This window comes from Arachis hypogaea, chromosome 19, assembly GCF_003086295.3.
Source record: "Arachis hypogaea cultivar Tifrunner chromosome 19, arahy.Tifrunner.gnm2.J5K5, whole genome shotgun sequence".
Taxonomy (NCBI): Eukaryota; Viridiplantae; Streptophyta; class Magnoliopsida; order Fabales; family Fabaceae; genus Arachis; species Arachis hypogaea.
Genome location: NC_092054.1, coordinates 125,507,983 through 125,521,669, shown reverse-complemented (window position 1 = coordinate 125,521,669; position 13,687 = coordinate 125,507,983). Strand labels below are relative to the sequence as shown.

General features: G+C 35.7%; 1 protein-coding gene across 6 annotated transcripts; it reads right to left on the bottom strand.

The window, feature by feature from the left end:
* Positions 1-3,106: 3,106 nt before the first annotated feature.
* LOC112778701 (uncharacterized) lies at positions 3,107-12,235 on the bottom strand. 6 transcript variants are annotated; one of them, XM_025822997.3, is made up of 8 exons: positions 7,225-9,396; positions 5,454-6,169; positions 5,085-5,323; positions 4,796-4,998; positions 4,614-4,706; positions 4,420-4,521; positions 3,904-4,305; positions 3,107-3,327 (listed from the first exon to the last, which is right to left on the bottom strand). In XM_025822997.3, the coding sequence occupies exons 1-4, from the start codon at positions 9,192-9,194 to the stop codon at positions 4,873-4,875; spliced, it is 3,051 nt and encodes a 1,016-aa protein (XP_025678782.2). In that variant the 5' UTR covers positions 9,195-9,396; the 3' UTR covers positions 3,107-3,327; positions 3,904-4,305; positions 4,420-4,521; positions 4,614-4,706; positions 4,796-4,872. The 6 variants fall into 6 exon arrangements, with proteins under 6 accessions (XP_025678782.2, XP_029151448.1, XP_072083631.1 ...); XM_029295615.2 differs by having other exon boundaries at positions 3,107-3,330; positions 7,225-9,339; XM_072227530.1 differs by having other exon boundaries at positions 3,107-3,330; positions 4,633-4,706; positions 7,225-9,339.
* Between the last annotated feature and the right edge of the window lie 1,452 nt (positions 12,236-13,687).

Here is a 13,687-nt window from a genome sequence, read left to right as displayed (position 1 = left end):
AAACGTTAGGGACAACTTTGGGACTTACCCCAAACGTTGGAGACAAAAACAATACTTTACTCTACTATTAAATGATATAATAAATGTTATTATAAAAAGTTAAATAATAAAAAATTAACACAAATAATAATTTATTATATAATATTATTTAATTTTTTATTTCATAATAAATATAAAATAATTGGTATATATTTATTAAAAAAATAATAAATAAATTACTCCACAATATTATTACCATGATTATCAGTTTGTTACTAATAATTCTTCAATTATTGTAAACCTTACCACTACTTCTGTATCACACATATTAGCAGAGCTTTTTTTTAATATTATTATTTATTAGCATATTGGTTCGTCAAATTTATGAAAACATCCGTACATCACTAGTATATCTCGGAAGATGAAATCGTTGAGTAACTATTTTGGTAGAGGCGACATGTGAATTTACTCACTAAGGATAAGATCATAAGACCCATGTCTATCTAATTTCAACTAGTATATGTTTATTATATTCCTATATTTACATATATATCCTTACCTTTTGAAGTTGATTTACCTTTGCAATTAATTATTATACGAGTTAATACTTAAAATGATTTATGAACTTGGAGTTGAATCTTAAAATGATCCTTAAATTTATATTTTAAGATTTATAATAGTCTTTAAAAATTAACTTATACAGTACCAATTGTCAACAATCAATAATCAAGAAGCAAAATTCATAAATTTACTAAATCTATTAAACTAGAATCAATAATCAAGAATCAATAAACAAGATATATCAAACACTTTAAGAATTTTAAATCTATAACTCTAAATCCACTAAAAATAGACACCTCCAAGTTTGATATAAAATAAATTTCAGATTCATATCACATCTTTTGAAAAAGTTATGTAATTTTAAATTCGGTTCTGTTTTAATTTTCAAGTAAAAGATAAGAATAAATTAACAATAATATATATAAATTAACATATATATATATTTAGAAACTTCACTAGCAACCCGAATGAATAATCAACACAAATCAATAATAATCAACACAAATTTTATTTTATAATAAATAATGACAAGTAAGAATAGCAGGAGTTTCTGATCCCACGCCAACGTCAAGAAGAAGAAGAGTAGAAACGACAGCAAAAGCGTTTACAGCAGCAACGGCAGAAGCGTTTGCACCAGCAACAGCAGTTGAATGGTGAGATGGTGTCGCCGGAGAGGGATGCCAAAGAGGAGGATATTGACGAAGAGAAGAAATGAGAGGGTTAGAGAGAGAGTGAGAGGCAAGAGGTTAGAGAGAGAGAGAGAGTGGAAGGCGAGAGGTTAGAGAGAGAGAGATAAATTCAAAACAAAGGGACAGAGGATTCACGATTCGAATTTAAGGCACGATTACTATCAGATTTACTGTCGGATAAATCCGACGGTAATGCAGTGCGGATCGCCTAAGCAGCGTCTCACTGAAGTGGCTATCGTTAGATTTTTCCGATGGTAAATCCGATGCCAAAGTTCGCGTCTATTTTCCTCATTTTCCCTCCAATTATTAGCTGCGAATTTACCATCGAAAACAGAAATTCACCGGTAATAATTTGACATGACGAATCCCACACTAAAAATCGTCGGTAAATCCGCCAATAAAGTTGACGCTAAATCTGATGGTACTCGACATTTTTTTTTGTAGTGAAAAATAATCTGGTAAAGATAATTTGGGGTTTAGCATTTTAAAGGGGAGGGGGAAAAGAAACAAAAAACGGCTTCTAATGGTGCAAGAGAGCTTCAAGAGTTCAAATTGGGATTAGGATTTTTAACCTAACAATAGAATCAAATTGGGTTAAAAACTTGTATATGCCACGTAATATAGCCATTATTGTCTATCGTGGCAACCCCGACATACATCATCACTCATTTTGCGAATATTCATTAGAATAAACCTTAAGACAATCGTTGTTAACTTTAGAGACAAATTTAGAGTAATTTTAAATTGAAAAATGAGTTACAAACTCAATTGCAAGTTCAAGGACCACTTGATATTTAACTCTTATTATACTCATTTACTTAAACGTCCAAGAAGTATTATACGCACTACAAAAAAAAGGTCTATGGTCACGGTAAAAAACCGTGACCATAGCTAGTGAAAAGGGTGACCATAGATCTATGGTCACGGTTTTGGACCTATGGTCACGGTTTTTTACCGTGGCCTATTCCGCCGTGGCCATAGGTCTATGGTCACTGTTTTTTTACCTATGGTCACGGTTTCTATGGTCACGGTTACAGTTTTAAAATTCTGACACTTTAGGCCACGATTTTTAACCGTGACCATAGGGCAATCTCTGGTCACGCATAAAAACCGTGACCATAGCCATATCAATGGTCACGGTTTCGGCCGTGACCAAGCCTCTATGGTCACCCTTCCTTAAAACCGTGACCATAGCCTTATCTATGGTCACGGTTTTGGCCGTGACCATAGTTTCTATGGTCACCCCTCCTCAAAACCGTGACCATAGCCTTATCTATGGTCACGGTTTTGGCTGTGACCATAGAGCCTATGGTCACCCCTCCTTAAAACCATGACCATAGCCATATCTATGGTCACCCTTCCTTAAAACCGTGACCATAGCCTTATCTAAGGTCACGGTTTTGGCCGTGATCATAGCCTTTATGGTCACACCTCCTCAAAACCGTGACCATAGCCTCTATGGTCACCCCTCCTCAAAACCGTGACCATAGCCATATCTATGGTCACGGTTTTGGCCGTGACCATAGGCTCTATGGTCACCCTTCCTTAAAACCGTGACCATAGCCTTATCTATGGTCACGGTTTTGGCCGTGACCATAGCCTCTATGGTCACTCCTCCTCAAAACCGTGACTATAGAGCCTATGGTCACCCCTCTTTAAAACCGTGACCATAGCCTCTATGGTCACCCCTTCTCAAAACCGTGACCATAGCCTTATCTATGGTCACGGTTTTGGCCGTGACCATAGGTTATCTATGGTCACCCTATTTTAAAATGGTGACCATAGCCTGTTTTGTTTTATGAGCTTTAATTTTTTTTAAAGCATAATCACATCTCAAAATAATGATAATCCCAAAATAAATCTAAAAACAAGAAATGTAAATCATAAAAGTTTCATTATAAACTAAATATGTTTAATTTTTAGTCTAAACAACAGAAATCAAAATAGAGTGTAATGTATCCAATTACATGTAATACCGAGTAAAGTCTCTTTTCAAAAAGTACAGAACACATCAAAAAATTACATTTAGATAACTAAAGTGTAAGACCCATCCCATGTCATATTTGTATGGAACATATTTTCTTCACATCATGTCTTCCTGCTAGCAAAAGAAATAAACATGTTAAAATAGAGCAAAAATGCTTTTGATAATGCAGTACATATGCAGCAAAGTTTAATAAGTCAATTAACTTTAAAATTTCAACCACTAAACAGCAAGGAGTATTTGCTTTGATGAGCCACATAAAAAGAAAATCTAGCCAAAACTTATACATACATGTCCCTCTTTATGTAAACAACAAAGTCCAATTAATATAGACCTACCTATAACACAAGTGACAAACCTAAATAACAATTGTTGAAAAAAAATTCTAAATTCTATGTGGTACCAAACTTGTTAGCCTTCAACTTGTTAAAAAAAATGCTTATTTGCTTTACGGTAGCCCATCATTTAAGGGTTAAATGTTGCATGCACTTAGTGAAAATATCTTAAGTTTTTTTCCTTGTGAGTGGTGAGGGATCAATAAAGAGGAATTAAGTTAATAAAGATGAGCACAAGATATAAAAAGTAAAACAATTAAAGTTTAGAACAAAAAATATAATGGTTTAGCCAATCAGCTTAGTAAGTACCAAAACCATACTCTTAATTTAACTACTTATTTTGAACAACACTTACTTCGAAATCCTTTGATACATGGTTTGATCCAAGTGAAGGAGGAATGCTTCGCCGCGCATCATTTGGTGCACTACTCGCATCAGGCGGAGATTGTTGGGCGGCTTCTATCATTACTTGCACTTGTTCTGCACTCATACCAGGATTGACTTGTTGCAACAACATTTTAATCAAGTTTGTTAAACCATCCAACTTGGAAGTTAAGTTATTTTGATTTTTCTCCATAGTTGAAACCACTTCAGTATGTTGTTGTTGCATTTGTCGGATTTGCTTATCCTTTTTAAGAGAGGATTTTGTGACTGATCGACTATAGAAACGAACTCTACCATGTCTTTCCTTTCCGAGAACTGTTTGAACTGCGTCATCATCACTGTATCCTGCTTGTTTCAAATTTTGAATATGATCCTATTACACACAAATAGGACCAAAATAAGTTCATGCACCCAAATGCTTCAAAATAAAAAAATAGCTAACACATTTCTGGTTTGGTGTACTTTTCTAAGAAATTGGACAACTCACAATCGTCTCTTGTGTTCCCGAATCAGTCTCTCCTTTTTTGTTTGTACGAGTTACAACAAACATCTCAGCTTGTGATGGATCTTCGTTGTCCTCCTTTGCACGCTACAGAGAAACCACCAACATGTGACTAACTTAAACACTCTTCATGACATGAAAGATGCAAAAATACTTAAATGCAAAGCACAAAAAAATACCAATTCAGCGTGTACTAACTCAAAACTAACTGGACCCATTCGATGATTCCATTTTTGCTTGGATCTGTTTTCACGATTTATGTCAGAAATAACCTACATTTTGTTGCAATGTAAAAATACATAGAGTTAGTTAAATACATGATACCATCATTAAAGCCAAGAAAGTTGTGAAAATAACTTACTTTGCTGATATCAAGCCTCCAAAACTGAACTAATTTTCGAAAATGCAGTTCAGGTACAATCATTGGACAATTTTTCATCATCTCTCTGAATGAGCTGTATGGTGTATAGTGACATTTTTTATGCGTTTCTTAAATTGCTTCCATGACTCTCCAATGGTATCTATCACCCAAGGCTCAGCATCACTAGGAATGTTATATTTAGACTACGAAGAAATAACGAAATATGTTATTTTACCATACATGCTAAGCCTATTTGTAAATAATTTAAAAAGGAGAATGATCTACTCACCTTTGCATAATCCAACATTGAAGTTTTAGTCTCCCTAGACACAGCTTGCCAATTAGTATATAATAAGGTGACCAAATTAGAGTTTCTTGCAAGTGTGCCCAAGAACCGACTAAATAATTGAACTTGTGTCTTTGTTGGGCCTATGGGTTTGTCATTGTACCATGTTAACTCTATTTGTGTCTCCATGGCATGAATATGCTTGAGTTGGGTGGGACCACGAGCTTTTTTCTTTTTGGTACCTATTTTCATGTCATTACTAGAGAATATTAACAAGAATACTAACCTAATGAATAAAAGAGTAGACTAAATAAAAGAATTAGGTTGGTGTCTTTCACTATTTGCTATTGAAACTAGAGATAAAAGCATTACTGTGTTGACTGTCACTACTATCTCCAACACTTGGATTGTGATCATCATAATCATATTCATATTCTTCATCATTTTCATCCAATGATATCCCATATTTTTCGAAGAATTCATCTAGAGTCATAGCTGGGATAAGAGACTCAATCTTCTGTTCTTCTTCGTTGCCATCTTCTTCATTTGATTTCTTCATTGGCATCTTCTTATCGGTCGGCTTCTTGCTTTGACCATCACCGTCATTGGTATTCATATTGGCTTTACCATCTTCTACCTTTGATTTCTTCATTGGCACCTTCTTCCTAGTCAGCTTCTTCCCACCTAGGGCCTCATGTTCATTGGCTTTCATATTGACTAGATGATCTTCTTCTTTGGATTTCTTCATTGGCATCTTGATTTGACCCTCATCTTCATTGATCACCTTATCCTTGTTGTTTGTTATCTTCTTGGTTGGCATTTTGCTTTGACCTTCATCGTCAACTCTTGTCACCTTCTTTGTTGACATCTTGCCCTTTTTCCTTGTCTCATGTTTGCTACTATCCCCACATACAGCTAAAACATGTTCCCTTTTGATTTGAAATTGTTTCAGCAATGCATAAGCACTTGTGAATTGAATTTTTCCTGAATTTTTTACTAGACTCATCATCTTCAAGGGACTTCTTTGTGACTCTATTTGTGATAGGGTCCTTAGCCTTTTTCTTTTGGGATTTCCTTCACTGTTCATCCTGTATCCAAAAAAGAGAGGTTCAATTAACATCAAGTTAATTCAATTGCAAAAAAGGGAGATCAAAGAGAATATCAACATAATTTAGTTGCAACAAGAGAGTATAAAATAAAGCATCAATATACATGAATGCAAAAGGGAAGAAAAATTAAATATCAACATATTTCAACAAATAAAGCATCAACATTTTCCAACACCTTATACTCACTAAATTTCAGCATCACTGTCAAACTCATCAGACTCTATTTCTTTGTCTTTAGGTTTGATCTTGTTCGGTGTCACATCAACAATAATAGGTCGCACACCCTGTCTAACCAAGTCTACCTCACCAATTTCACTTAAGGGTATCGGACTATTCGCAGATTTATGTGGCTCTCCTATGTTAGGGTCAAACTGTAATTGGAGACCCATGTTAAACAAGTCTCTTGGAACCGTTTTCATCACATAATGCTTTTGGGGAATATATGGATCTTTCACATAAAAGCATTGGTGTGCTTGGCTTGCCAACACAAATGGTTCGTCTTGGTAACATCTTTTCTTGAAATGAACGTATGTCAAACCATAATTATCTTCCTCAGCCATAAACCACTCACACTTAAATAACACAACTTTAAATTGGCTATAATAGTCTAACTCAACAATATCAATGATTCTACCATAATATCTTATATTGGCCTTGATTGGTTTTTTGTCCTTAACACTAGCAAAGCTTGTAGTTTCAGCCACCACAGTGACACCACTGTTTTGCGTTTTTCGCATCACTTCTCGCCGCTTAGTATGAAATCTGTACCCATTGACGACATAAGCAGAAAAAGATTTTGCAACTTTATTTGGACCCTTAGACAACTGTCGTATCCAACCGGGAACATCATCCTTCATGGCACGTCCTGTAAACCATGCTATAAAGTCTTCATTTTGATCTTTAACAACATTCCACTTTCGCTTCTTCTTGGCTTGCTTTTGTTGCTCACCATGTTCTCTACAAGGGATGTGTATTATTATGTAATACTACCAAATTAGTCTAAAGAATAGAAGAAATGAGACGTGAAATTTTACCTCATGTAAGGCTCCACGTTAACGCAATTGTTCAATACATATGCATTAGCTTGAAGGAGTGACTTCTCGTCCAAAATAATTAGTTGTCCTTTTTTTCCACCCAATGGACTTCCCTTGTTTGTGAACAAATTTGAATCAGGATCTTTGGTTAAAGTGCCTTCATCATTATTCTGAGATACTCTGTTGAATCTTGTTTTCACTCCCTCATGCAAATATCTTAAACAAAAAGTTAAACACTCTTCAGCCAAATAAACCTCTGCAATTGATCCTTCCGGACGACTTCTATTGCGAACATACCCTTTTAGTGTGCACATGTATCTCTCAATCGGATACATCCAACGAAACTGGACGGGATCACCTAACCTTACTTCATTAGCTAAATGAATAGGCAAATGAACCATTATATCAAAAAAGATAGGGGAAAAAATCCTCTCTAACTGGCACAAAGTCTCCACAATCTTTGACTCCAGACCGTAAATCTCTTCTAAAGATATTTCCTTTTGACATAGCCGGCGAAAAAAGGAACACAAGCGAACTAGAGGAACAGCAACATGATCTGGGAGAATGCTCTTGATTGGTATTTGCAACAGGTAATGCAACATGAAGTGAGCATCATGAATCTTATAACCGTAAAGCTTTCTCTCTTCTTGTTGTACACAATGAGAAATGTTTGAAGCACTTCCATCAGGAAATTTTGTTTTCTTCAATACACCACAAAAAATGGATTTCTCTCCTTTGGTCATTGAGAAGCACGCTTTGGCAAGTTTAGTTCTTTTGCCATCCTTCGTATTTGTTGGGTGAAGATTCTTTCGAATGCCCATCTCCTTAAGATCATAACGAGCCTTTGCATGATCCTTCGTCTTTCCAGGAATATCCAATAAAGTACCAACTATACTATCGACTATGTTTTTTTCTATATGCATTACATCAAGGTTGTGCCTGATCATACAATGCTGCCAATATGGTAACTCAAAAAAGATTGATTTTTTTTTCCATTGGCCTTTACTTTTGTTTTGCGTCTTCCCAAAGGCATTATCTACTGACTTTAGCATATCCAGAACCTCTTCACCGGTTAACATTCGTGGTGGACCCCTGAATTCATTTTTTCCATTGAAAGATCTCTTGTTAGACCTCCATGCATGATCAGCTGGCAAAAATCTCCTATGGTCCATGTAAACTGTCTTTTGGCTATGTTTCAAATAACAAAAAGAAGTATCATGATTACAACATGGGCAAGCCAACTTCCCTTTGGTACTCCAACCGGACAACATGGCATACGCTGGAAAATCATTGATTGTCCAAAGAAGTGCAGCATATATTCGAAAAGTTTCTTTTTTAAAAGAGTCATATGTATCTATCCCTGACACCCATAGCTCCTTCAGCTCTTCGATCAATGGTTGCAAAAAAATGTCAATATTATTTCCTGGTGAACAAGGTCCAGGTATGAGTAAAGAGAGCATGCAATATTCTGACTTCATGGACATCCACGGAGGAAAGTTGTACACCATTAAGACAACTGGCCATGTGCTATGTGACACATTCATAGTTCGAAAAGGATTAAAACCGTCACTTGCCAACCCAAGCCTCAAATTGCGAAGTTCTTTTGAAAAGTTTGGGTACCGACTGTCGAAGTTTTTCCATGCTTGACCATTAGCAGGGTGCCTTATGCAACCGTCTTTCAAACGCTGCTCATCATGCCACCTCAACGCCTCTGCTGTGTTTGGGCACATAAAAAGCCTTTTAAGCCTTGGTATTAAAGGAAAGTATCTTAGGGTCTTTGCAGCAACCTTATGAACTTTATTTGGAAGCACAAATTCATCTTCGTTGCCATCCGTAGCAGGAGTCGGATTATATCGAGACTCTCCACAGATATGACAAACTGAGTCATTTATGTACTCATTCCGATACAGCATGTAGTCATTAGGACATGCATCAATCTTTTCATAGTCAAGACCCAAGTCTTTAACCATATTCTTAGCTTTATTAAAAGACGTGAGAATATTCAAATCAGGTATAGCTTCTTTTAATAACTCCAAGAGGGAGGTAAAAGATGTGTTACTCCAGCCATGTAGACACTTCAAGTGGTAGAGACGAATGATAAACGATAGTCTCGAAAATCCAGTAGTACAATTCGGATATAATTCTAGGCCTGCTTCATCTACCAACTTATAAAATCACTTCGCATCTTCATTCAACCCGCTGTTTCCCTCTTCAAGATTTGCCATATCTCCGAATGCATGACGCAGTAACCCATCAATGTCATCAAAGCCGCCTCGATCATCCATGTCACGTCCCACCACTGCTGAGATTATTGGTTCCCCATTATTGATCCATCTTTTATAACCTTCGACAAAACCGTAGCAAATAAGATGCTCATATACGGCATCTCGTTCACGCCAATAAGTGTTTCCACACTTTGCACACGGACACTGGATTTCTCTTCCAACCGGTTGTCCAATTGAGAAGGCAAACTCTAAAAAATTATTAACACCATCTATATACTTGTTCTCAAATCTTGGTGAGTCCATCCAATCTTTTGATAGAGTATGATTAAACCTAACAATGTAAATACCTGAACTTACTAAACATGATCTACTAGGTCAATTATAGTGACAATCTAGCTAGCATATACACACTTACTACCTAAATAAATGGAAGATCAAATTATTTTACATGACAAGTATGATACAAACTTACTGCTTAATTCCTTCATCTTGAGATGCCATATGAAGTTGTTATACATAGTACCACAGCAACTAGTCAACTCCTTTTGTCGTTACCAGTTCAAAAAAATTATACTGTATACAAAATAAAACAAAAAATTCAACAGAAGTTAAAGAACATTCAACAACTCTATGATCCATTAAGGTTAAATACATCACCTAAAATAAAAAAAAAATAAAGTCAAAACTGCTTGAAGAGGAAGTAATGAATAAGAATTTAAATATGAAAACCAAAGCCAATTTTAAAAAATCACAACAATTAATTTTAAAAATCTCAAAAAAGCAACGGCTTTGTTTTATAATTAATAATGACCCCCTGGATTTTTACTTAAATGTTTAGTTAGGCCTATATATGCTAAGTCAGTTCTTATTTTTATTTATCAAAATTTTCAAACATTCCACATTTAATTACAAAAGGAATCAATAAATGTTATAAATGTCAAAAGGAATCTATAATTTAACAAAAATAGCTAAACAAGTAAACATAGCCCTCGTGGCACTTGGCAGTTTCTAAATGGAAAGAAAATGATACATAATTTGGTCATTATCAAATTATTATCAAAATCCATGCAGCCACAATTTGGTCCCCAATGCAACCAGCCTTCTAATTAAAAGAATGACAAACAAGTCAACAATAAAATGAATAAAAAAAAAGTAAAATTCAGATCTCTATTAGAAAATCATTTTAAGCCATTTAATTTATTTGGAAACCAATCATTTTGTACAAAATCTACGAAAAAGATAGCTAAGCTATGTATGTTTTCTCTACACCTATATTTGAAACCACATAATTGAAAAATAAAATTCATATTGATACATGGATTAGAGAAAAAGGTTTTGTAATTAATTTCATATAATCTATGAATTAACATTCTACGGTAAAAAGTAAGTAAAATTGAACAGCATAAATATGACAAAGACTTTATTACTATATACCCTTTGTTTTTGTTGAATCTTGAAAACTCAATGCATGAATGTAAAACTTGACAATGATCTACTTATACCTTTTATGTTGTTTGAACTGATATTAGAGGCCAAAAATTCAGAGTGTCCAGCTTTGTTTCTCAATCTCTCTGTCCCTTTCATTCACCAATCTACACATGGTGCTATAATGTGGAACTGAGATAACTGTTTTCAACAAAGACAAAGGACTAAGTGTGAAAACTGAAAAGTCAAAACCAAAATGGATTATCTAATCAGCATATCCAATTAGTGGCTCTCAAATAAGTACTACCAATAATGTCATGGCAAAACACCTTTCCATAACTAACTAACGAACTAACCTTGACATACGAGACATCGAGAACTTTCAAATAGAAGCACTTCTTGCAAAGAAGGTCAACGCAAAGATCAGAAATCTCAAAGCACCACTTCAAGTTGAGATGCTCTAATCTGCTGCAACCAACAACGATCCTGGCCAACCCAATATCAGTGACACCCAAGCATAAACAATTGAAAAAACTTAGCTAATTACAAAAACTAAACTAATTAAATTGAAAAGAAAAGAAAAGCAAGAAAACAAACTTACTTGGAATGCTCAATGGAATGAGTAACTGGGTGAGTCACGAAGAGCTTTGAGGGCTCCTGAAAAAACAAAAAAGGACAAAACAAAAGGAAAAAAAACGGAAAAAAAAAACACAAAACAAAAAATTCAATCCGAAGCAAAAGGACCATCCACAAACTCAGCTATCCATAACAAGTTAACAAGAGAGAATTACTATCTACTAACAAATGAACCTTAAAAAATAATGAAACCGTGAAACCACGCATGAATTTGAACAAAAGAAAACCACAGTTATTATTAATATAAAAAAATGCTAAAACAATTGAAAAAGCGTGAAAAGAGATTAACCTTTTTTTGAAAGCTTACTCTTTGCCCTAAAATAAGCCAGTCTTGAATCAGACTTGAAAACTTTCAAAGCCCAGGAAGATGCCTCTGCTGAAGTAGCAAGTTTTGGGGTTTCAAACTGAGATTTTACTTTCTAGTCAAAAGGGGTTTACCAGATCAAAAGAATCCATGGGTAAACGGGATTGATTCCACTTCCTTGCTATTAAGTACGTCCCTCTTATCTCTTGCCGATTCCGAACTCCAGGAGCTTGGCAATGCAGCTGATCTTCTTGCAGCTGAGAGCGCGTCGGATAGTGAGGGTTCAGAGAGGGAGAGATGTTGTTCAGAGGGGGATAGTGAAGGTGAAGAGTGGAACTTACGAGGGAAAGGGGAAATTTTGGAGGGGGTGGGGGATTTTTTTTGGGTTGGGGGGTTGGGACGATGTCGTTCTGGACTTTTGGGGTTAGAGATTAAAAAAAATTTTAAAAATGTGATTTTCGAAAATAGGGGGTGGGAAACGACGCCGTTTTGGACAGGGTACTCTATGGTCACCCTTTTTTAAAAAACCGTGACCATAGATCCTTTTAGGTCACCCTTTCTAAAAACCGTGACCATAGAGTCTTTTAGGCCACCGTCCAAAACCGTGACCATAGACCCCTTTAAGTCACCCCAAAACCGTGACTATAGACCCTTTTAGGCCACCACCAAAAACCGTGACCATAGACCACTTTAGGCCACCCCCAAAAACCGTGACCATAGACCCTTTTAGGTCACCCTTTTTTGAAAAACCGTGATCATAGACCCTTTTTGGTCACTGTAAAAAATCGTGACCATAGACCCTTTTAGGTCACCCCCAAAATCGTGACCATAGACCCTTTTAGGCCACCCCCCAAACCGTGACCATAGACCACTTTAGGCCACCTCCAAAACCGTGACCATAGACCCTTTTTGGTCACTGTTAAAAACCGTGACCATAGACTCCTTTAGGTCACCCCTCAAAACCGTGACATAGACTCTTTTAGACCACCCTTTTTTAAAAACCGTGACCATAGGCACTCTATGGTCACCCTTTTTCTGAAAACCGTGACCATAGCTTTTTTTTTTGTCACGGTAAAAAACCGTGACCAAAAAAACCGTGGCCATAGACCCAAAATGTTGTAGTGACGTTTACTATGTTATTATAAGCCATGCATGTTATATTTTTTTATTTATAATGTTTCAATATTTTTTTACATCATAATAATATAATAAGTTGTTAACACAATGTTTAATCACTAAATGATGGTTAATTTTGTGCGTTTATATCAAATAAAAATTATATTTATCTAAAAATGCAACTTAATTAACGATCTACAATAAAGTACCCTCCAAACAAGATGCTAGTATTTATTAAAGTGATATATATATAAATCAAACTTTATAATTCGTTGTCACACAAAGATATTAAAAAAAAAAATATAATTCCTTATTATTGAAAAAAAAATACAAATCTCCAGAGAAGGGGCGCTGAAGCCCTAGGAGAGAACGTGACCCTGGAGACGACGGAGACTAAATCCTCACCTTTGTCACACACACCTCACATCCCGGCTTCTAGTTCTCGTTCTTCTTCGCTCTTAGCTCCTTTCCGTTGCATCTCCTTCTATATTACGGGGAGGAAGTGAGAATGAGTGACTGTACTATGGTGGTGGGCAAAAAGACTGCAGAGGAAGAAGATTTGGTGAGGCATAACATCAAAAAAATGAAATCGAATGGAGATGAAGTTCTTACTGAATTTGAGGAGGATGAGACAGAAGATATATATGAAGCAATTCCTAAGCTGAATAAGCAAACAGGGCCTGATAAGATGGAGGCAGATTTTAAGCAGAATAAGACTCCCTCAACTGGGATTTTGACGGAAGGCGAAGTGCCTAGA